Source organism: Amblyomma americanum, chromosome 5, assembly GCF_052857255.1.
Source record: "Amblyomma americanum isolate KBUSLIRL-KWMA chromosome 5, ASM5285725v1, whole genome shotgun sequence".
NCBI classification, from domain to species: Eukaryota; Metazoa; Arthropoda; class Arachnida; order Ixodida; family Ixodidae; genus Amblyomma; species Amblyomma americanum.
The window spans coordinates 86,499,156-86,523,751 of NC_135501.1; the positions used below are offsets into that span (position 1 = coordinate 86,499,156).

At 47.2% G+C, this 24,596-nt stretch overlaps 1 protein-coding gene across 1 annotated transcript in view; it reads left to right on the plus strand.

Moving 5' to 3' along the window:
• LOC144134031 (fatty acid synthase-like) overlaps positions 1–22,465 on the plus strand; it is a 134,087-nt gene extending 111,622 nt beyond the window's left edge. Inside the window, exons 18-24 of the mRNA XM_077667039.1 lie at positions 2,413–2,742; positions 5,617–5,736; positions 7,693–8,048; positions 12,748–13,101; positions 17,492–17,735; positions 21,610–21,846; positions 22,263–22,465. Coding sequence (XP_077523165.1) covers positions 2,413–2,742; positions 5,617–5,736; positions 7,693–8,048; positions 12,748–13,101; positions 17,492–17,735; positions 21,610–21,846; positions 22,263–22,465 — 1,844 coding nt within the window. The remainder of the gene's footprint in view (positions 1–2,412; positions 2,743–5,616; positions 5,737–7,692; positions 8,049–12,747; positions 13,102–17,491; positions 17,736–21,609; positions 21,847–22,262) is intronic.
• The last annotated feature ends 2,131 nt before the right edge of the window (positions 22,466–24,596 follow it).

Genomic DNA, 24,596 nt, shown 5'->3' on the forward strand with positions numbered 1-24,596 from the left:
GACATTTGCTTTTGAGACCCCACTCCTGACACCAGTGTGATGACCCCCATAATGCGCAGGTCCACACGGGACGGAGAGGCAAAGAGACACCGTATGGCTCAGTTTAAACAAACAGGTATATTCAATAATTACACATGTTTAAGATTATACATCAGAGGCTGGGGCGTCCGAGCTTACGTGCCGACGACTTCATGGGGGCGATGGAGTGGCTCCGGAGTTGGGCTCGAGCGGTTGCTGGCAGAAGCTGCACGCCGTCGGGCTTCGGCGCTGAAGGCCCTCTTGGCGAACGATGTCGTCCTGAGCGTGTATGCAGTAGAATTTCAATAGTCGTCCGTTTCTTCGAGGATGGTTCACAAACCCTTCCTCTAGTGTCGTTCGGCTTGGAAGATGAACAGGAGGCGAGCTTGTAGATGATGACAGCAGAGCATAATTTTACAACATACATATACAGAGAGTTAAACTGGAAAAAGCAGAACTGAATTTTCAAAAGAACAAACTTTGCACTACTTTACTCATCGACCGGGCAGGTTAGTGCCTAAGTAGCATCACATTACATGCTAAGCATGGAGCCCCAGCTCAGACTGGACTGCATCCGTTTACATGTGCTTTTAAGCACTTGATTAACAAAGGACTAAGGGCGGTCATTTCCAGTGGCCCGCCCAAAGCATCAATTCTCCAATCCAAAATAACATGTGAGATGGGGACAACCCCTTGGGTTGGGCTTAGCCTCGAACCCAGAGTCTGTTAACAATACAAACTAAATAAACAACAAAAACGCCACCACTCTCTCTCAAGTGAGAGTATACACAGGCTCTCTCTTCGGAGCTAATTCACTAGCGCCTGTCTTTCCACATTCTTGGCGAGTACTGCCTGTCCGCCATGACAGGTGTCCGTCACGGCCCTTCTGGGAATGCGCTTTTGTTCACGAGGCACGGCGGGAAGCTGTGGGTGCCTTCCCGGCGATAGCCCACGTCGAAAGGGGAAGGAGGGAAAGAATGTTGTCTTCGCGGTAGCGCATAGCGTCGGCTGTGGTACGGCGCGCTCTGGCCCGCTGACAGCTCCCTTGTCCTGGAATGTGCCCGGGAGGGCCGCACCTGGAACGGCCACGCAAATTGGGGAGGATAAAGCCTGTTTCCCCGCGGTGGCGGCGGCGGGTCCGGTTGTTCTGGTCGTCACTCAAAGAGCATGGCTGGGTAATTGATGATGCCGCTGTCACGGCGGCGGGTCCCTTCGTTCTGGTCGTCACTCAAAGTGCATGGCTGGGTAATTGATGATGCCGCTGTCATCTGGGTCTCCGTCTACGCCGCGCCGTGGAACGCGGAACCTCGCAGCACACACAAGGAATGCACCTCGCAGCACACACAAGGAATGTACCTCGTAGCACACAAGGAATGTCACACCATGAGCAACGTTGAAAGAGAGCAAGGTCAAAACAAAGCCATTGATGATCAGGTGGAAATTTACGCAGGCTACACAGCGTATCCATATAAGGGCGACGCTGCAAGGGTATACAGATTCTGAGAAATGGTCATACAATTTGTGAGCGCACAACAGCTAGAGATTATTTGGCGCGTGTCACCGCAGGAACTATTATGAATTAAGAACTGCGAGAAAAAATTCCCCGATGTTTGGTTTTATGGTTATGCAATTAACGGCTGCAGTTCAGGTAATTCAAAATACTGATGCTTGTCGAAGTGCTTAGTGAGTCTCAATCGAGGAAGTTGGTAGCGTTTGTGCCACTACGCTCGAAATAACGCCACTGGTATGCTCCTGGTAGTATAGGGTTGGGTTTGTTGCTGTGTCGTTATGGAGCACAAGTGGGTTTCAATATCTAGATTGACCATGTGTTTACCCGGGGCGGCATTGAGAACGAAACGATTAGGCCTGTGCAGATAGGGAGAGAGGTGGCGTGTCGTGCCGATGATGTCATTGCCGGCACCACGTACAGCGACGTTATTCCAGAGGACATCTCCCGTACACCTATCGCTGCAGCGAATTTCCAACTCCTCGAAGGACATTACCTCGAGGCTATTGTGTTGGGTGTGCCAAGTACTAACGACCTCGCCGCTGCCGCTCACGCACGTTGCTATGAATCAAAATTAGGATATGCTTATTCGTCTAGGAATTAACTCGAACGAAATTCAGATGTACTTATAACGGGGATTGTGTTTGTATGCGATGAAAGGGCTCGAATGTTTTTTCTACTCCCACAACAAACATTTCAGTAAAGAGGAAGAAAGCGCGAGACATGGATTAGACACAAATGTATTACAAATCAATATTGAGACCGCTTGAAAATTTAGACTTGCGCCATTGTCGCAACTGCGCATTTCCAAGTATCCGAGCTTTGCCTATCTGCAGCAAGTTCGCAAAGTAATTAGCGGCTGCTTTCTTTCAACGCACAACACGCAGATTTTGTGGCATCCCGTGAGTCCCTTCTTGGCCTGGAGTTCTCGGGTCGTGACCCTCACGGACACCGGGTCATGGGCTGGGTTCGCGCCGAGGGCATGGCTACAGCAGTTGCTGCCGATCCAGACTTGACCTGGCTGGTTCCCGATGCTTGGAGCCTCGAAGAGGCATCCACTGTTCCAGTAGCGTACTCGACCGCGTTCTACGCGCTCCTGGTGCGAGGCAACATGCAACCGGGAGAAATACTTCTGATTCACTCTGGCAGCGGAGGCGTCGGACAGGCAGCCATCTCCATCGCCCTTTCCATGGGATGCACGGTATTCACCACCGTCGGTAAATGCCAAATACTAAGCTCGCCACTGAGAGTATCGAGTTTGTGAAAGCTGAAACGGACGCTGAACTACACTAAATCATCATTATTGGCTAACGTGGGACCCCGGTTGTAAACCTGATACAGTGTGGTCAATGCACAAAGCGACACCGAGTATAGGTCGATCAGCCATTTTTATTTGGTACGATAGAAGCCCCCTCTATCAAAAAGCCAACAGTGAGCCTCCGGCGTTGTCTCCAACAACCCTGATTGGCTGACAGGCAGAGATTTTAGTGGCAGCAATACCAAAGCGGAGAAATCAAGTTGACGGGGGGAACTTGACATCAGCAGTCCGGCAGTGACGTCACATAACAGGTTTTTGAGTGAAGCTTCCACCTGCAAACTGTGACAGGTGATGTACGGGATGAGCATCCTGGGTCTCACAAGCCCACGACTCTCTTCCGGGACCGACATCAACAGCTTCGAATACTACCGCAGTGCCAACACGCGATGAAATTAGAAATTCAGAAGGCAACCCCCTCGCCGAACACTGCGAGCGCGCCGACCACGAGATAGCTTTCGGGGAGGTGAGCGTCTTAGCCGTGGAGCCAATCCTGTTCAACAGCCGACATGTTGAGTCATGGCACATCCGGCTTACAAAGGCGGTGATAAATAGGACTCCAGGAACACTCTCCCACGTAGGTTAGTGGACTGCGCCACGTGCTAACAAAGGGAGAGCAAATGCAGCCCCCCGCTGCTGCTGGCACACATTTTAGTCGCCCCTGAAGAAGGGACAGAGTAGGTTCCAAAACGCTGGGCAAAAAGAAAATATTGGTTGGCGTCAGTTTTCTCTCAACTATTGCCTATAAGGTATTTACTAAAGTAGTCGCAAATAGAATCAGGACAAAGTTATACTTAGTCAACCAAATGAGCAGGCCGGCTTTCGTAAACGATACTCGACAATAGAACATATTCACACTATAAATAAGGTTATAGAGAAACGCGCAGAGTACGACCAACCTCTCTATATAGCCTGCAATGATTACGAGAATGCATTTGACTCTGTGAAAACTACAGCAGTCATGCAGGCATTGAAAAATCAGGGTGTAGAAGAGTATTATGTGAAAATACTGAAAGATATCTATAACGTCTGCAAGCTACGGTGGTCCTCCAGAAAGCCAGCAACAAAATTCCAATAAGGAAGAGGGTCAGGCAAGGAGAAACGACCTCGCCATTGCCATTCGCCGCCTGTTAATTAGAGGTATGCCGCTGTCTTTAATGGCAACAGTTTGTGATAAGAGTTAATGGAGAATGCCTAAGCGATTTGCGATTCGCTGATGATATTGCCTTGCTAAGTCTTTCAGGAGTTGAACTGCAAAGCATGATCGATGTTACACAAGCAGACCAGAACGCTAGGTCTGAAAATTAACATGCATAAAACCAAAGTAATGTAGAAGAGTCTCGCATGGGAAGAGCAGTTCACAACATGGCAGCGAGGCGCTGGAAGTGTTAAAGGTTATACTCTTACTTAGGGCAGATAGTGACCGCTGATCCGGATCATGAGAGGGAAATAACTAGAAGAATAGGAATTGGGTGGAGCAGATGTGGCCGGTTAACCGGCCATATCACAGAATTCTCTCAGATTATGAACGCGTTTTCCAACATTCCATAAGAGAAAAATATACGAGTGCAACAGCTCTATCTTACCGGTACTCATCCATGGGGCAGAAACGTGGAGGACAACGAAAAAGGTTCAGCGTAAGTTAACGACAACGCAGTGAGCTGTGGAAAGGAAAATTCTAGGTGTAGTGTTGAACTACCAGAAGAGGGCAGAGTGTATGAGGGAACACACGCGGATTAGTGACATCCTGGTCGAAATCAAGTGGAAGAAAGGGGCTTGGGCGGGGCATGTAAAGCGAACGCAAGATATCATCTGGTCCTTAACGGTAACGGAGTGGGTTCCAACAGAAGGCAAGCGTGGCAGGGGACGGCAAAAAGTTAGGTGGCCAGATGAGATTAAGAAGTTTCGCGGGGGGGGGGGGGGGGAGTACGGTTGCCAGAGCTGGCAAATGGCAGGGTTAATTGCAGAGATTTGGGAGAGGCCTTTGCCCTGCAGTGGGCGTAGTCAGGCTGATAATGATGATGAATTTTTCAGAGTGGCATCCACCGTCCTTCCTCTGCAATGTGCTGAAAGGAAGGAAAAATTTGTAAGAGGCACTTAGATGTCTCCTAACTACGGGAAGGCGAAAGCCGTTTGTGGCTCATTGCACTGATTTGAATTTGAGCGGTGACGTCACGCTGTGTAGTTGTTGCTTGGCGGCGGACCACACCACCCGCCACAGTAGGCTGTTTGCTCACAGTGCAGTTGGCAGGTTCTGATCACGTGACAAAGTCACGTGACCTAGCATGTAACGGATGGACAGAGTTACATGACCTAGGATGTAACGGACGGACACGATCACGTCACCCAGGATGTAACGGACGGACACCGCGAGGTCCCGTGACCGGACGGACGGTCACCGCGAGTATGAGCCCTTAAAGGCTTACGCCTTAATAAGTTTGCTGCGTACTTCGCGTTCTTTTTGTGGACGTCCTGAAGCATCAGTCCTGCATTTGAAACAAGGCCGCCAGCGTGTAGGTCACGAGTATACAGCCATACCGTTCTTAAATGCCTGCATTTATCTCCTATTATGTCACGGAGGCTATTAGAGGAGCTCAGTTTTAAAACGCCACTTATGTGATCTGTGGGAAAAGCCTTTTGCACCTGGGAAAGCGAGCAGCTGAAGCGTTGGTTAGAACAGTTTTTTAGATTCCCGTGCAGTCACACGCAAAACTGACATTCGAGGAGGCGAAATATACTCAGGTCTCCTTTTGTTATTTTTTCTTCAATGCAACAGGTTCTGAAAAGAAGCGCGAATTTCTCAAGCGACGGTTTCAGCAGCTGGAGGATCGGAACATTTTAAGATCGCGGGAATTGTCCTTCGAGGAAATTGTGCTTGAAGAAACCAAAGGCAGAGGTGAGCATGTTTTCGTAGTAGAAATCAGATATATGAAAGGGGCAACATTTCTAAGCAGGACATGTTTCTAGGCTCTTTACGTCATGGCTGGGGCAAGCGCTGTAATGACACTTTTGACCTCCTGTTGAGAGTATATGCCGAAGCTAAAATACATCGAGCACGTGTCTATTCTTAATGGGTTTGTGTCACCTCTGAAAGGGCTATCCTGGTTCGGACTGCAGCATCCAAATTGCACTAGGCTCCCTAATATCTTTTAGCGGCCGCAGCTAGGACAGAACTGGGCTGTGTGCAGTAAAAGCCCCCGCAAGACTAAATCATGCTGCCGACGCCGCCGCTCCGTGGTCCATCCTGAAGGTAACTCTGCATTGCTGTCAGCATTAGTCTCCGTCAGGCAGTTGAGGAACACATTCATTTCACATATTACTATATGCAGGCAAGAAAAACTTGAATTGGGGCACGTACGTAGACGCAAATCCCCACTTTATCCTACATCGGTCGTTGAAGGGGCAAACAATTCGGCATGCTGGCGTCGTTTAGCGCAGACATTATTTAGTATCAAAAATCTCCTTTGATATGCGCATCAGGAACTTCTAGTGCATGCATGATAATTAAGTCACTCCAATGCATACAAAAAAATCGCTTCGTTCGTACAGTCATATGCAGCGCGCAGAATATCCAGCACATTCTGGAAATGCTCAGAGCATCGAACTGCAATGCACTAGCTTACAAGTGCAATGCCTTCTTCATATACCTGTGACCTAATGCAGTAGGCCCGACCTGGGATTGTGCTGCCTACATTCGACCTACTAATTTCTAAGAACTCAAAGGGGCCTTCCAGATCTTTTTCTTCTTTTTTCTTCTGTGGTTGTAGGAAGGATGAAAAATGGGAAGACACGGGCTTGTCTACTGGAGGGCTAGCCTCCACGCCCACTTCCTGCGTGTCGTAGAAGGAGGTGGGGGAGGGAAAAAAGGTTGAAAGGACAGGGTAGGCGCGCAGCCGCAATGATCATGCCAGGTGACATGGGCTGCCCTCTCAGGCCTAGAGGCGGCCAGAGAAGCCGGTGGCCTCCAGGAAGGAGAGGAGGTGCCGGAAGGCCTTGGCAGGATAGTGGCCGCAGGGGAACAGAAGGTGGTTCATTGAGCTGCAGGGGTGGCCCAAGGAACGGTAGCCCGCCTCCATGATTGTCCTTGCGGGCACAAAGGCAGGGCACCCGCATAGGAGATGCTGGGCTGTCTCCGCCCAACAGTAGATAAGGCACAGGCTACCGTCACTGGCCGGTATGGGGACCTATACAAGGCCGTAGTTTGGATTGCTTCTATCATGCAGTTTTTTAGGGAGTGATCGGGTGCACGTGCTCGTAAAACACATTGCGGTGCAGGCTAGTGCATATCTTCGTTCAGATGGAGCGCAAAATGGCAGCAGATACTAAGTATAGATACTCATCTACACTAAGCACGCGCTCATATTGAAAATACAGCTACCCCCATAGTCGGCGAGAGCAAGCTATGACACCGATGACAAGCATAATCTGATATCCCGACTTGCAAAAGCCACGCACACAGCGCTCAAGGATCCAAAATAGGAGTCCAGTGGGCTGCTTACAAAGGCCGAATCCATGTCGGCTCCTTATCGGCTGTCACTTCGATTTCAGAGTGCAACAACAATATTTTTGAAGAAGCTAAGTTGAAACTATCATTGGGGCAGAGTCAGGTGTTTTTGCCGACATCACGCGAAGAGCGCGTTGTGGACACGCCCATAGCTTCTTATTGAGAAAACCAGACAGCTGTTCACAACGCATCCTTAAAGTGACAGTAGTGGCAGGTTGGAATTTGATTAACCTGTCATTTACTGCTCCTTAGGCGTTCTATCTCATGACGGTTATAGCTAATTCTAGCCATCTTTAGACAATCAATATTCCTCTCTTAAGTCGCCTCGCACAATAATTTTCGCACCAGGTGTAGATGTCGTCCTCAACTCCCTCTCTGAAGAGAAGCTCCACGCCAGTGTACGCTGCCTGGCGAAGCACGGCCGCTTCCTGGAGATCGGCAAGGCTGACCTCTGCAACGACTCCTCCCTGGGTATGTCCGTGTTCCTCAAGAATATCTCCTTCCATGGCATCCATCTTGACTCACTGCACGAGGACACTCCCTCTGCTGCGAAAGACAAACGTCGCGTTGGAGAACTCCTCCGACAGGGGATCACCTCTGGCGTAGTGCGGCCACTGGACGTAAACCGTTTCAAGTGGGACCAAGCCGAGCAGGCATTCCGTTTCATGGCCTCGGGCAAGCACATAGGAAAAGTCGTACTAGAGGTAAGGCCTGGCAGTCGCGTTATTTAACGTCATATACTTAGAAATATTGTTTTTCTTCTCAAAAGGTCCAGAACAATACGCATGGTTCAGTATAAACTCGCTCATAGAACTCCAGATGAGTAGCCATAGAACGGCAATACTACACCCCGCACCGACAAATGCGCTCGCAGAAATAGAACATAAAGCATTGTCGGACGTTTTTTCAGTACAGGTAACGTCGAACATGAAAAATGGCACGCAATAATACTCTACTTGATATTCGAGTACAACACCACGACGCAAGAAACGACATGCCCTTTTCTTTTTTACTATAACAGACAAGCATGGATCGTGTTAGAAATGATGTTCTTAGGCGGAGATGTCGATGTGACATAGATTGTGGGCGACTTCATTCACCAAGCGGAAGAAACGCATCAGACAGCCCTCTTGCACATTAAGCAGCAACCACGCGCAGATTTCAGACACTATAAACATCGTCACTATTATTTGAGCTACTAGAGAGGTCACCATATGTGGGTAAGAACTCTCATCACGTGCAAAGGCTTATGCGAGAAATTACTGCGTGGGTATTTCGCTACCACATCAAATCCCCGGTCGACTCGGCAAAGTCAGTTGAGAAAATGTCACGGTAATAATCGTGACAGCCGGCTGCCCCGACCGCACAATTAAATCGCTGATGTGGTACGTGAGAAGCCTCTTTTTACATGGCCACAACTCTCTTCCGATGTGTTTTGGACTCCGGCATTATTCTCGCTATCATTTTCTTGTTTTGTTTTATGTGATTTAGTGCGTTAGCAGTAGGTGTTACATTTCGCCACTTAGCCGTTGTTTGTGAGGTCCCTCTGCTCAGCGGACTGTGGTCAGCCTGCCCAAGGTGGCCAGTCAAGGTGGCAGATGGCCAGTCCAGTAGGCAGGTGGGCAGTCTAGGTGACGTGGCCTTGTGACGTCAGCACAACTTGCCCACCGGATTGTTAGCATATTCCCAGCCGTGGCAGGTGGCTGTTCGATTAGCGACAGGTCGTGCGAGGTTGCTCAGGAACAGCAACCTGTCTCACTTGTCCAACCGACGGCAGCACCTGCCATCGCAGTGCAGTTGCGCTTCGGTTAACCACTGCACCACTGTGTCAAAAGTGGTACGGAGACTGCCAGCGATGAATGAATGTTAAGTAGAGAATTACCAATTGCGCATTCATGGGCATTACCCTATCAATGATTTCAGATAATACCGTTAGGGCGGAGCTTCAGTACGATTTCGCCTTTGTCTGAAGCCTGCTTCACCTTTAAAACCCTTCTTCGAACCGAAAGCGAAATGCTAACGCAATTCGAATTTTGCCTAACCACGTAAGTGTCCGCCATTTTCTTATACTCTTCCATCAGGCATGGACTTTTATACCGTTTAACTTTTCTTTCCTATCTTATTATAGTTAGCTTTAGAAGGGTCTATGGAAGCGGAAATGGTCACCACCGTCACTCGTGACGAGGGGAACATTGTCATCATAACCTGCGTAGCGAATTTTAATTATTGTTCGGGATAGGTTGCTCGGCAGGGGCAGCCTGTGTCTCACAAGCCCCACCTGTGGCTGTGTTTGAAACGGCTGCTTGGCGGGGCAGTGGCGCGTCGCTTTACCAATGCAGTACAGCGCCAGGAAGGCTAAAGAACTCCCAGCGATCCATGGACGTAGAGAAATGTCAGTTGCGCATATATTAGCATTAACTTCAACAGAATCAGCAGCAACAGAAAATGGTAACGCCTTCAAGCGATCCCTCTACCATCGCTAGCCGTTTTTCTTTTTTGCTCTTCAGTTGCGTTAATAAGTATCAGTACGTTTCATTTGTTTTTCCCGGAAGAATAATCTACATGCCTCTCCCCGCGCGGCCACATGTGTGCTCCACAAACAAAACAAAGCAGACACGGGCGCGGGACATGCTATCCTGACTGACCCGGCTGTGAAATAAACTGAATTCTCTTAAGCTCGCCTCTGCTTCACTGTCCGCAATTCTGCTTATTCTTGACAGCACTATATCAGCATCAGTCACAATTATATGCGCATTATTTTACACTCAGTAGAACGAGTAGCACTAGTAATTACGAGATTACTTTTAGACTCTTTTAAGTGTACATCTTTACTCACGTAAGACAGGGACGTTAGTTGCACCTTACACAATCATACACGAGTAAGCTAATTAGAGGATTACTACTACGTTTCCTAAACATGCAACGCTATCAAACCTAGCTACGTCAGCTCCCCGAAAGGAGTATCGCAAGTCGGAATTACAGACAAGCAACTTTCGGCGTTATAAAATTATGTAGCGGCAGTCGCAACTTCCTGGACGCCTTGTTATCTCTTGCACTTGTGCCCTGCTCCTCACCCAGACATTTAGAAGGGAGGAGCAAGTGAGCTGCGCGAGGCTTTTTATATGGCTTTGTTTACAGACAGCGGAGGTGTGTGTGTGTGTGGGGGGGGGGGGGGGGGTAGAAGAGACCGGTCTGTAGCATAAACTGAAAAAAAAAATTCGGTGCAGACACTTAAGACTGCTTAGGCTCGTTTCACATGCTGCGACTAGAACGAAAATAGTCGGCCTAGTCGGTGTCGCCGCAGCACGATTTTCGGCCAGTGTTTTTACATGCAACGCGTACCCAGTGAATTCGGTCGGAGGGGCAGGCAAGGTTGCTTGATGCTTGCATAATCAACCCATGATTAAACGTGACAGAAACGCTATAATAAATATGTTGATGATGTTGTGACCAGCGTATTTTTTATATTGAAGGCAATATTTCTTATGTTTTGATTAGAACAAAATTTCTTCTTCCGCCGCTGAAGCTCCTCCCACGTGACCCCGCGTCGCCCGCCATCTCGGCACTCACCATTGGTCAGTCGCAGAGCGAACACACAGACGCTGCGACTGAATGCCAACCAGACGGAACTGGATCACAAGCCGTCTGCGACTGAGGGGGGCCGTCGGTATAGTCGGCGACTATACAGACGGCCCTCCCCGGTCGCAGACTGACTGAATTCGCAGTGTCGCAGGCGAAAATCGCATGCATATGAAACGGGCCTTACGTGTGAGAAGGTCAAAGCCAGCCCGCTCACTTCGTCAATGCAATCGTTCGCTGTACATAGCACCAAATCACACACAACCGGCCGCTATGGCTACTTGCGTAGAACTGACGTGGCAGAGGGAATCGCGTTGCTCCGCAAACGGCAGTGTCCTACCTCTACATGGCCGTTCGAAGCCGCCTCTGCCGCGCCGCTGCACCCTTTCTGCATCAGGACGCCAACTTTTATGGGTAACATCGAATGTTATCATACGCACAGACGCGCTTTCGCTAAATGAGGCAAGTAAGCCTTTCGCCCTAAGTAGTTAGCTGCACAGGAAATAAGCGAAATTTATTTGAGCGCGTAGATTCGAAGATTCACGTCGGGTTTTTATGCTTGCATGTTTTTTTTTTGCTTTCTTGCTTTGTGTACCCGTTGATAAGAAGCGTATTATAATGCAGGCAATGGAAAATAAATTCAGCTGAAATTCTGTGCTGTATCCCGTCTTGTGTTCGACGTGTTTGCATACCGTAGATTATGCACTGAGGTTAGCGCACCCCTATGTTAACATGGATAACGAAATACCTCCCTTTAAAGAATTGCCTAAGAATTTATACTCACATGCAGCGATGTCATCTAAGGCTGGCATACCTACTCGTTCCGGCTCCATCCGTACCCAGAACGATGTTCATCATGTGTGAAAACGCTCTTCAGGGGGCTTAAAAGCTGAGCACCTCACTGTCTTGTGCATGATTTGCAATATCAAGCATGTCGCATTGCCCTCTCTAGGTTTCCGTCGAAACCCTGGCCCAGAATTCCTGAAGTAGGAGTGATACGCGGCGGAGTGACATGCCTTTGAGGGCGCACTCCATGCGTAACCTCCCCAATGTAGCAGGCTTTATGTGTAAAGGGGCCTAATACAGGCACGGTCGTTATTTTTAACAATAAAAAGCAGGTTCCCGCGTACCCTTCTTTGTGGGTACCAGTTATTACGCAGAATTACGAATACACGTCGCATTAAGTATGCTGCCCAGCACTGGACGACGCTAAGGCCGATATCTCTGGTTCATGGTAACATGCATTGATTGGTAACATTCTAGAAGAGTTTGAATGTATGCTGCCTTGGGGAACATTCTCAAGGATTGGTACAAAGCACACGATCAGCACGTAATGCATGATTAAATAGTAGACGGAGGTGTTGTTTCACTCGAAAAAGATTCTAAACTAGGGCTCCGCATTGTTGAATAAACGATGAATCCGAAGCAATTGAATAAGGACCTAGTATACTATCTATTCTTAGATTTGCCACCACAAGCTTGTCATTGAATATGAAATTAATTTAACAGAATAAACAATGTCTGATAAAAGAAGCTTCCTATCCTATATACCTGTGGTGGGTCAGTGATTTATGTTTTTGTTAATACTACAACTTGTTTTGAATGATTTTGATAGTGATTTCGCGTTCAATTGACTTCGTAGCACTGGTACTTCTATTGAGATCCGGAAAGCGGGCAGTTCGCTGGAGCACTTACTAAAGAAACAGCATGTAGCAGTGTATGTAGACGCGAATATTAGCTCAGTTTTTTGTAACCGCTGGTCTAACCAAGGCTTAATTGACTGCCTGTCAATGATGACAACTTAGTCACTGATTCTGTGCGCAGCTTCGGCCAGAAGAAAGCCCACACAAGACGTGCCCCGCTTCACCTCTCACTGTGGAAGTGGTGGCACGCACCTACTTCTACGAGCACAAGTCTTACGTCATCGTTGGAGGGCTGGGCGGAATCGGCCTGGAGCTGGCCGACTGGATGGTGGGCAGGGGGTGCCGAAGGCTCCTCCTCGGCTCCCGTTCAGGAGTGCAGAACGGATATCAGAAGCTGTGTCTTCGGCGATGGAAGCATGCCGGTGCCGAGGTCCAGGTATGCAAGGCGGATGTCGCGACTGAGCATGGAGCTCTTCAGATTCTCGAAGAAGCCTTGGCCATGGGACCAGTCGGCGGAATTTTCAACCTCGCCATGGCAAGTGAAAAATACATGTATTTCCATGAACTCTAATCAGCATCATTGAAAAAGAACCGCGCCTTCAGCACTGCTTAGATGCTGCATAGCAAACAAGTTTCGGCGCAGCTTTGTTCGCTGTGAGAACGATTCGTTCATGGAGCCACACCTCTTGCAGATCCGGGAGCCCGTGCGAAAAGTTTAATGGCGCCAGCTGCGTCAGCCTGGTTCTCCCAGTTTCCCATAGTTGACATCGCTGTCGTCATCTCATTAACATGTCCCGCCTCACTGCAGAAACATAGAAAACTTTACACATCTCTAAAGCTATTAATTCGCCGACACAACCTCTGTAACCTCATCTCTACCCGCCGGCGACGGCCAACATGCGCACCCGAATACAGACCCGACCACCTAATATGTACCGTGAATCGCCGAATATACTTCCTCTCAGGCACAGATCAAACTAAAAATTCATAGTGCACCTGGGGAATTTGTATTTGATTAATCGCAGTTCTGCACAAACTTATACAGTAGTGAAAATAATGAGAACGTTAATGGGAGAGGCAGTAGCCAACAGCAGTGCGTCATCTCGTCAGTAAAGAAATAGGATGCAAAGAAAGACTTAGGAGCAATGCAAAAGGGGAAAGCAGCAGATAAGGATCAGGCCACAGAGATCTGTCCATGAACGCAGGAGAGTTGTGCTAGAAAAACTAGCCCCCCTGTATAAGCATTGCCTTATGACCTCGGCCGTACCAGAAGCTTAGAAGAACGCTAAGAATATTTTAAATCATAAAATAGGCGACGTCTAGAACTTGATAAATTACACACCGATCAGCTTACTGTACGTTGCCTAAAATGTATTTAGTAACGTAATCACTAATAGAATAAGGACAACCTTAGACTTCAATCAACCAAACGATCAGGCAATCTTTTGTAAATGATACTTAATAATAGACCTTATTCACACATATCGAAACGCACAGAATATAGCCAACCCCTATATATATAGCCTTCATTGATTAAGAGAAATCATTTGGCTTAGCGGAAACCTCAGTAGTCATGCAGACATTGTGGAATCAGGGTGGAGACAAGCCTTATTGGAAAGTACTGCAAGATATCTGTAACGACTGCACAGCTATCATAGTTCTTCATAAAGTAAGATTTAATATTCGAAGCTAGTTGTTCGGGCTCCGCCAAAGGTTCCCCACCTCCCCGAGACCGTATAACAGAGGAGATCAGGCAACACCTGTCTTGGCTAAATGTGTACTGAAGCTTTGTACAGGAATTTACATATTTACAACAGATTGAGCAGCGAGCACATCAACATAGCTCTGGCTAAGGGAAAATCTTCCTTCCTTGGCATCACCGAAGATGCAAGGGGTCTATATCTAGCTCAGAACAATTTTCCAGGCTCCGTGGTCCGGTTTTAATGACCTAGGAGCCTGACCCACATTTTGCATCACCAAAACACAGCAAACTTAACGTGAAATTGGTTTAAAAATTGCATGGCACGCCTTCCAATCTCCACAAGGTTCAAAACCCTCTCCCTGAAATACACAGTGCGAAAAGAACATCAATATTGCTTTTAAAAAAATCGGCATTCTGGGAAAGGAACCTAAAATTATTGGTCCGCTAGGTTGCGTTCCACGCCCAATAATTCCGCAGTATTACCCAAACTCTTTTCCGTATGAAACAAAAAGAAAAACACATAAAAATACATCAAAAACAGTTCCACGTGTCGCCGGCTTCCTGAAGACTCGTGACCTTGGCGGCTCCCACCTTTAGAGCAATTATCGGCCTCAAACGAGCCTCTGCCGCCGCGAGTAACGAACGGAAGCGCTGAACCTCGTTCCCACGCTGCTCGTCTTCACAACCACTGTTGACAGGCATCCCCTGAAATCAGAGAAGTGGCGAAAACCCTCTCGTTGTGTGTGGCGGCATTCCTTTTGTCCGGCTGCGTTTCGTTAGGCCAGCTCTTTTCCCGAGAGCCGTTGACGTACAACGTCCTCGGGCGTTGGAGCCTGCTAGCCGCGTCCTTACTGACCGTACCTCACGCATAATTGCCTATGGCGGCTTCGGCGGGGCAAGCGCCTCACCACTCTTGGCGCATCTGGCACGAAGCAACTCCGTTGAGGGCAATTAGCAAACCGTGCGATCCTACCCGCGTCTCCGCGCGCAGCCGCATCTTTCCCGCACGCGGGACCTCAGGCGGTTCAGGGAAAACGTGCCCCCATCCTTCCCCTTAACTCTTTCGCGGCCTTGGTGGGTCAACGTCTGCCTGCTTTTTCGCTTCGTGCCGACACAAACAACGAGGGTTAACGAGGAGGTCGCCGCTTCGGGGCGCCGGGACAGCAACGAAAGGACGGACGATCCTGACATCGCCGCGGGCATCGACCGATCCCTTACAGTGCGCAATAAAATTCCAAAGAGCAAGTGTGTCAGGCAGGAAGACACCATTTAGCCAAGGCTAAACACCGCCTGTTTACAAAAGGTGTTGCGAGGCCTGGATAGCGAATAGTTAGAGATAACAGCTAATAGAGATTACCTAAGTAATTTGCGACTTGCTGATGACATTGCCTTGCTAAGTAACTCAAGAGATGGACTGCAAATTATGATCAATGAGTTCGACAGGCAGATCAGAACAGTAGGTCTAAAAATTATGATGCAGAAAACTAAAGTAATGTTCAACACTCTCGCAAGGAAACAGCAGTTCACAATTGGCAACGAGGAGCTGGAAGGGGTAAGGAAATACGTCTATAGTTAGGAGTTAGGGCAGGTAGTGTCTGTTGATCCTTATCATGAGAGGGAACTAACCGGAAGAATAGGAATGAGGTGGAGCGCGTATGGCCAGTTCTCTCAGATCACGAATGGCAGTCTACCAATTCCTCTCAAGAGGAAAGTATACAACAGCTGTATCTTACTCTATTCACATGTGGAGCAGAAACGTAGAGTCTAGCCAAAAGGGTACTGCTCAAGTTAAGGACAGCGCAGCCAACTATGGAAAGAAAAATGATAGGTGTAACGTCTAGTTCGATTTTTATTTTATGAACTAGCTGTGAGAGATAAGTGGTTTCGACCTGTTGAGGTGGATTGTACTTAAAGGCGGATAATATGTACCTCATGTAGATCAGTAATCAAACGGTTAATTAACTGCAAAAATGTAAAACATTTTCTTATATCTGATCTCAGGGCCAAGGTTATTGCGCGAAACTGATGGCCGTCAACGTTTGGCGATGAGCCCACTTTTAAATTTCCTTAGTGAGTAATGCGTTTCGAAATGTCGAACGTCGAAAATACGCATTAAAAAACTCGTTGAATTTATTTTCCCGCATTGCATATTTATAAAATTGTGCTTCGCGCTGTTCTTGGACAGAAAATACAGGCGCAGTAGGAGTTTTTATATATGAGAAGAAGTTAATTTTATTTCGGTGACTGTACCTTGAGCAGCGACGCCACCGTCCATGTTTACGGCGATCAGTTTCGGAATATAACGTTGCTCCTGAAGACAAAATTAAAATATTCGCGTTTGATTAGGTTATTGATCGTGAGATTGTTGATTAATTGCAAGTTGGTAAAATCCACCTTGCTCTAGAATCCATCTGAAATGACCCCATCGACGTAGGTCTCAAATTTTTAAAATGAAAAATTGAAAATAATAAAAGAAGTGAATATGTATACATATGCAACTTTAAAATGCAACCTACCAAAAGGCACGTGCAGTCTCGTTGGAGCCATTGTTTTTATTTTAAAGTGTTTTGGCATCAAAGAATTAGGCAGCTAAGCATGCAGCTACCAAAGAAAATCTGAGGACCTGTCACAGACCGACAGGACCCAACCGAACGAGCTGGCGTTAAATTGACGCTGAGAAACTCGATTGGCAGCATGGTAGCGCACGTGGCAATTAGTTTTGTGGCATCTGGCTCGCAGCTGCGCACCTTCCGACTTCTGGCACCGTTCGCAGATCTTCCGAGGTTCTCGAGCTTGCACTTGAAGATGCTGCTACTTGTTGACTATTTCGCTCTGCTTTTCCGAAGTCTCTTCCTCCCGTTCGCGTGACGATCGCGAAGTTTATTTCAGTACTTCTTCTAGGGAAGCGTTACCTGTGCCACTGTGGCGTGCTACCGACTGATGATGGGCTCCCGAGTCACGCTCCTCGTGACACCCGCCGCGCATGCCTTAACGCTGTGATCTCCGATTAATAACGTCCGACATCATCTCTCAGAGGTATTACGTCAGAATTATAGCCGGCGTGCCTTACCTTACACCGCTAGCACTGTAGAATAATTTTGGCACTGCAGAACGACTCATAATGACACCGCAGGACACCGCTGGCTTGTTGCGCTAAATCTTTTATTTATGTCAATATGCACCAACGCACATCCTCAAGCAAGGTTCTCTACAATATTCGCAGGTTCTCAGCGATGGCCTGATTGAAAGCCAAACGCCCGAGTCCTTCCAACGTGTTTTCGAACCCAAGGGGGAGGGCACTCGCAGACTGGACGAGCTGTCTCTCAAGCTGTGTCCAGAGCTGGACCACTTCGTTGTCTTCTCGTCCAATTTGAGCGGCCGGGGAGCTCACGGACTGACCAACTACTGTTATGCCAACTCCGCTATGGAGCGGATCTGTGAGCGTAGGATGGCCGATGGTCTACCCGGTGAGGTTATGTCAGGTCAAACCAGCTTTATTTAAGGCATGTAGACATCACATGGCTGAGGAGAAGGGGAAAAAAGCCGCAATATATCAGCTTGGCGACCCTCCCTTTCCCTAAACTACACCGGCGGCAGGCATAATGAAGAGGTATGCGGCTTCATAGAGAGCACTTAGTTCACAATTTGATCAAAAGAGAAAAATAATCGAACAATATGAATACACAGCTTATGAGCAACCGAAACAAGTATAATTAACCTGATATATTCTACATCACACACACAAAGAGAAACAGTCCAACACAAAAGAGCAATCAAGGCATCACAATGCAAGGCTAGCGGGTACAGAGGCATATTAATGATCACAAATAGAAATATTACATATATGGTGAAAAATGCTATTATAAAAATTAAGTTTTTATCTATTCGTACGAAGGCAAACGAATGGAAGAAATGGGTCGGCCAAATCGGTTAAGCAAGGTAAGCAAAGCATAATTTAGTGTTTTAAATTCGTAATTAGTGCGAGGACGTGGAACAAACTAGAGGTCATGATGGCGAGATTGATGGGCGTGTGTATTTTCACGCAAGTTGATAGTTTCTTCTATGAACAGCATTTGACGTTCGGACAAGGATTTGTACAGTTGGAAGAGGTGGAAATTATAAAACGAGAAAAGTTTAATTATCTTGAGCACAAAAAACAACAATACGAAAAAGAAGGCACATTTGCTATTGCTTTCAGCGCGCTTTTTTTTTAGCCTTAAGAGTTTGTTACTATTGGTGGCTGTAGTGCTGCCCCCAGACTAATTTACAATACCTTATATTGGATTCAAAAAGGGCGATTTCCAAAAGAAGTTTAGTTCTCACAGGTAACATATATTGCAGGTTTCTAAAAATTCCGACTCTGCGAGACAGCTTTGTCTGTAGATGCTCAATATGAGCATCCTGCAGCATGTATTTATTAAAGGAAACACTCAGGAATTTTACTGCCTTAGCTATTTGTGTTTCATTCACCCCCTAATCTCAGAGCATTTTCTAGATTACAATTCGTGTTTTTGGCTCTGAAAAATACAGCTATTGTTTTGCTCGAGTTAACTAAGAGAGAATTTTTGATAGAACACAGGACCTCTTTAGGCCCTCATGTTAGCTTTGGACAGTCCTTTTACCTCTACATAAACCTGTACCATGCTTACTTCAAAAGTGCAACACTGCAAAACTTGAACGCGTACAGGAACGTGTTGCTCACTTTGTGTCAGGTAATTATGACTTTTCGAAAAGATCTCGCGATCTTTCCAAAAACCTGGGGTGGCCGCTGCTTGAAACCAGAAGAAAATACTTGCGCTTGTCGCTATTTTATATCTTTTACTCTAGAACAGGCATCGACAAAGACAGATATCTAAAGAAGCCAACATATGTATCTGCACGAATGCACCATTCCCGAAAAGTGCGTGAATATGCTTGCCGGATAAAGCTATTTAAGAACAGGTTCGTCCCTAAGACGATACATGAGTAGAATGGTTTGCCTGGAGAAATTGTTTCCGGCACCCCTTCGTCTTCTATCCATGATCTGAAAAATATTCTTTTTTAATGGGTTCTAGCACTGCTTTTAACTTCTTATGCCTGTTTTTCGACTTACCATGACACAGTGTGATTAAGTGACGAAATATCAAGACAACTACGTGTATACGTACCGTTTTATTTTTCACTGCTTGTTTCCTGCCTTTCAATTTGCTGGTGAATTTGTATATATATCATCTGCGTACTCATATTGTTTTTGTTTCTTTTCCCCCTACACTAATGCCCGCAAGGGCGCTGTAGGTATGTAAATAAATAAATAGTAAAAAGGGAAGGCGCTCTGTTCAAATTGAACTGCAGAAGGAGCAGGAAATTAAATAATGAACCATGCACAAGCGGGCAGTTGCCTTCACTTTTGTCGAAACGGCCGAGGTTGAGTCAGGATCCTGAAATGGGTCGGGCTGCATCGCTATCGGGTTTCAAGAATTATCACCCAACACAAGTGTTCGTCGTGGAAATGAAGGAAGAAGATCCGTAGGAAGGCGTTGATTAGTCGGCCGTAGAAGCCAGCGCACCATTCTGGTGATGTCGAGCTCGCTGTTGTTCCAAAGCAGAGGTTTCTTGCTGTTGTGCGGATCAAAGGCTGCATCTAAGCTTTTCCCATGCTTTGATACCACTGCGATCGTTTCAATAGCATTGCGCAACTCTTTCTTAAGGTGCTGAAAAAGTATGACCCTAATATCTAGTGCACTGCTACTTTGGACATTTCTGTGTGAGACACCGAATAATACTATATAGACGGCCATATAACGCTAGAAGCATTACTTTCGAAATTATGGCGCTGAAATTTCATTGCGCACTGTACTCTTCATCATCCTAGTGGCTGCTAAATTACGTTTAGACAGGGTTCATTTTTATTAGAGAGTAATTATAAGAGCTAAATGATTTCTTAGCAGCCCTTACCTCACTGTTTCTATCCTTTATTCAGCCCTTGCATATGCCATGGCGCTAACCGGGCACCCGTAACATTATCAAAATACAGACGCACCAGCTGCCTACTTGCATGACTATGCCATGGTAGTAAAAATGCAGGGAATTTTATGCTACGGACCGAATATAAAGGACATTGTCTGCACTGCAACGACTCTTCCTCTTTCACTTTATAGCATATCAGAACTGCTGATAGTGTAGGGAAAGATCAAGAAGCAAAGAAAAAATTGGCTGTGGTTTAGATCTGGTTAAACCTGGTTAAATTGCGAAAACTTGCTTAGCTTTCGCCTTAGAATTTAACTGTCCCGAAGCAATAGAGCAACTAGATTCAGATATAGACTCTTCGTCGGTAACTTCCGTGGGGCGACTGATCAACCAACGCGTACCGCACCGCTATATATCCCAGCGAAGCCGCCACGGAGCGAGCGCAAGGCGAGGAGGTCGTCATATCAACGGAGAGACCACCTGCTAGGCGCGGCGCCGGGAGTGACGACACACGCGTCGTCATAGCAACGGAGAGAGCTGACGTCACACCACCTGCCAAGCGCAGCGCTGGCTCTGGGGGGAGCACGGCATACGCGACGGGCGGGTAGACCTGGCGTAGCATTGCTTTCGCAATAAAAACATATCGGCTTTGACTACAGCTGCTTGAAGGGCTTCATTCAAACGATGAGCAATCGTCCGGAAAACCAGAGTTTGAGCGGTACTTTGAGGTTCAAAATGCTTTCTTTAAGCAAAACATCTGTGAATGCTCGGCCGAAATGAGACTTTAGCGTCATGGTCTTCTGCTAGAAACACGACATGCCGTCTGTACCGCCTCAAACCCTTATTTCAACTCAGTCCTCCATCCTGCCTCTCCCGCTGCGATGATACATGCTGTCGTGTCGCCTGTGGCTGGGGGTGGCGTTTACAAATGCCTACTCCCACTTAATTACAACCGCAGACTCTCCGGCGTGTGAGAACTGTGGGAGCGACGAAACAATAGAACGCCTACTTTGTGACTGCCCACGGTTTCAGCGTGAGCGTGTCCTCCTGGCTGCAACACTCTGCCGCTTAGATCCGCGGCCCCTTACAGAAGCCAAGATTCTGTGTCCTTGGAATAAGCCTTCATTGCAGAGGATAGCTTTGAAGGTACTTTCCAAGTTCTTGAAGGACTCAGGACTGAGTGCAAGGTTGTGACCTATCAGTGTGTGTCCTGTGTACCCTACAAGTAATGGCCAACGGACACGTGGAAATGTGATCTCTCATTGCTCTCTCCTCTTTCTATCACTCCCTCCGTTCTCCTTCCCATGTCTAGGATAGCATACCGAGCGTTGCCTAGTTTACCTCCCTGCTTTTCCGTTTGACTTTTCTCTCTCTCTCTCTTTCTCTTTCTTTAAGGACTGGCGATTCAATGGGGCCCTATCGCTGATGTAGGCGTTATGTACAAGGCAGTCGGCGGCGCCGTTGAATCCGCCGGCTTCGAATCACAAAGAATCAGTTCGTGCTTGAACTTGCTGGACCAATTCCTGAGCCAGAGGAAGCCCATTGTGTCAAGCTGGGTGAAGGCGGATAGCTCTACCAGGAGTACAGAGAAAGGACATAGGGATCTTATGGAGACTATCGCTCACATCTTTGGTAAGCACCTATTGCGACTTTTAGAACGGCGTGCTACTGTGCTTTGATGGCATTCACGAATCTTGTTTTAACCACGCGTCATCTATATTAAACGGATGAGATTGCAGTCCAGTCTTTCGCAGCTGGGCATGCCTATTGCCGTAAAATGCTATTTGCGTTGAGCAGGTATTGTTGTCAAACTGACCTGTTGTGATTACAGTCAGTACACAACGCTTCGCTACAGCATACAACGCAAAACGTGACGTACGCTTCGCCCTTTGCTTTGTACAATATTCTAAACGAAACATTCATGGGGTTCTCACTGCATTTATTCCGACATTCCACCATCCTCTTTTTCTCAGTTTTTTTTCTAGATACTTTATACAGAATTTAGTGGAGGAAATCGCTAACTATGGTGTTCTTGTTATCCCGCCTAGGCGTGAGAGAACCGTCGAACCTAAACCCGAACACGAGCCTAGGAGAACTGGGCATGGATTCACTAATGGGCATCGAGGTGCAGCAGATCTTGGAGCGAGACTACGAAATCTCCATGTCTGTGGCAGACATACGTCAGGTTACCATCAGCCGGCTGCGAGAAATGGATAGGGTGGGCGGCAAGACCTCACTCGTCAGCCCCTGAAGCCAAGCGACCACGACAAGATTGATTGTAAACTGCATGGTAACGATAGTCATGTGTTACTGCGAAAGCACTGTTGTGATGGCTAAAGCCCGGAGGAGCAAGGTCTTGGGGCATTTGTGTGTTTGTGCCAAGTGAAATGAATAAATATAAATAAAGGAAATGGATATCCGCGACTCAGACTCGAACCCGCGGCGGCGCGAACAGATCAGTTTCGCTGCTCGCTGCACGCTGGCCACTGCGCGAGAGGCATTGCTGCAGTGGAACACGCCTCGTGTTAAACAGTAACACACTCTGGCGCTATGCATTCCACATCGTATTGTTCATCAACTTATACAACTATTTCAATTTCAATTGATTTCGGACATCAATACACGATGTGAAATGTGCCCACGAGGTAAGGCCAAAGTGTGTCGCCTGCTGAGGCCTTCGCTCCGGACGTACAGAACACATCCGACAGCCGGCACAGAATTACTAAAAGTATGTTGGACACAATGAAAGTTACCAAGCTAACTACAAAGGTATGAGCAGAAGAATGAACATATACGAAGATACTGGAAAAGAATTATTTGTGGAGAAGGTTATACGGTTATTAACTGTGTTCGTAGCAATCATTGCTCAAGTATTTCACAAGAAAGGCACGCAGAAATCGTCGAGGCGCTTTGTTGCTTTCTCTTTTCAATTGAATAGCGTGCGCGAACAGGACGAACACAGGAAACTTGGAGAAGACAAAAGAAGCGCAACTATCAACTTTAATAACCGGAAAAAGATGCCAGACGCTCTTTTATAGCTGCTGGGCTGTGAGGGTGTACGATATGATTAACAGAAGCAAACGAATAAAGCAAAATAAAACACGTGGCGTAACAGGGCTCATCATGCAGTCCAAAAGGCGGGATGTAACAACAGGTGGCCAAAAAGTGATAACGGTTGATATGATGTACGGCAACATGGGCAAATAAAACTTAAGGAACAGCACGATGCAAATGTAAAGGATAAAACTTAGAAAGGCACATAAAGCGGCGTGTAAAAGGCGCCTAACAACAGTAAAAAAGAACAACGTAGGGGAATGCAGAGTAAAAAGTATACTACTAAATACATAAGAAAGGAACCTAGACGAAACAATCTAAAAATGATGGTTCCTTTCTAAAAAGAAGAATAGAAGGCGAGCTAACGCACTTGTCTTTTCTTTGGTCAATGGAAAAGGCCTCAATGATTTCTCTTTCAGTCTTGTCCGGTGCCTTGCCTAGGAACCTTGTTTCGTGGAACTTCGAAAGGCAATCTTTACATTGGCTACAGTGTAAGGAAGGTTACCTCCCGTCTTACTATTCAAGGTCACATTGTGCTTTCGGGCGCGCTGATTAAAACATATTCTTGTTTGTCCCACATAAACTCTGCCGCACGTCAAAGCGATCTCGTAAACCACATTGGCAGTACACTCTCTGAACTTTTTTTGATGCTTGATGGGACAGGACTTCTTAACTCGCTTACTGGAAACCATAGGGCATAGTTTTGCGAACTTGCAGGGCACTAAAATAACCAGCTGCACCCCGTGTCTGGAAGCAACTTTTTTCAAATTGTGCGAAAAACCATACAGGTATGGTACTACTTGCAAAGGTTTGGTTTAGGGGGGGTTTAACGTCCCAAAGCGACTCAGGCTATGAGAAAGGCCGTAGAGAAGGGCTCCGGAAATTTCGACCACCTGGGGTTCTTTAACGTGCACTGACATCTCACAGTACACGGGCCTCTAGAATTTCGCCTCCGTCGAAATTGGACAGCCGCGGCCGGGATCGAACCCGCGTCTTTCGGGCCAGCAGCCGAGCGCCATAACCACTCAGCCACCGCGGCGGCACCCCCTTGCAAAGGTTTCTTTCGAAACTCTCGTTTGTTACCTGGTTTCTTCATTTTTTGAAGAAGGCCTTCAGACACGCTGGTAATCAAATGCGCTGGGTATCCTGCTGACAGAATTCTTCCAGTCTGGCGCTGGAAACTTTCACCTATCTTATGCGGACAAGATTTGTCTAGGGCTGATTTTATGCAGAGGGACAATATGCCACGCTTAACCAACTTGGAGTGGGAACTATCACTGGCCAAAAGTGACTTTTTCGATCGTGGCTGACACATCCAACACACGTAC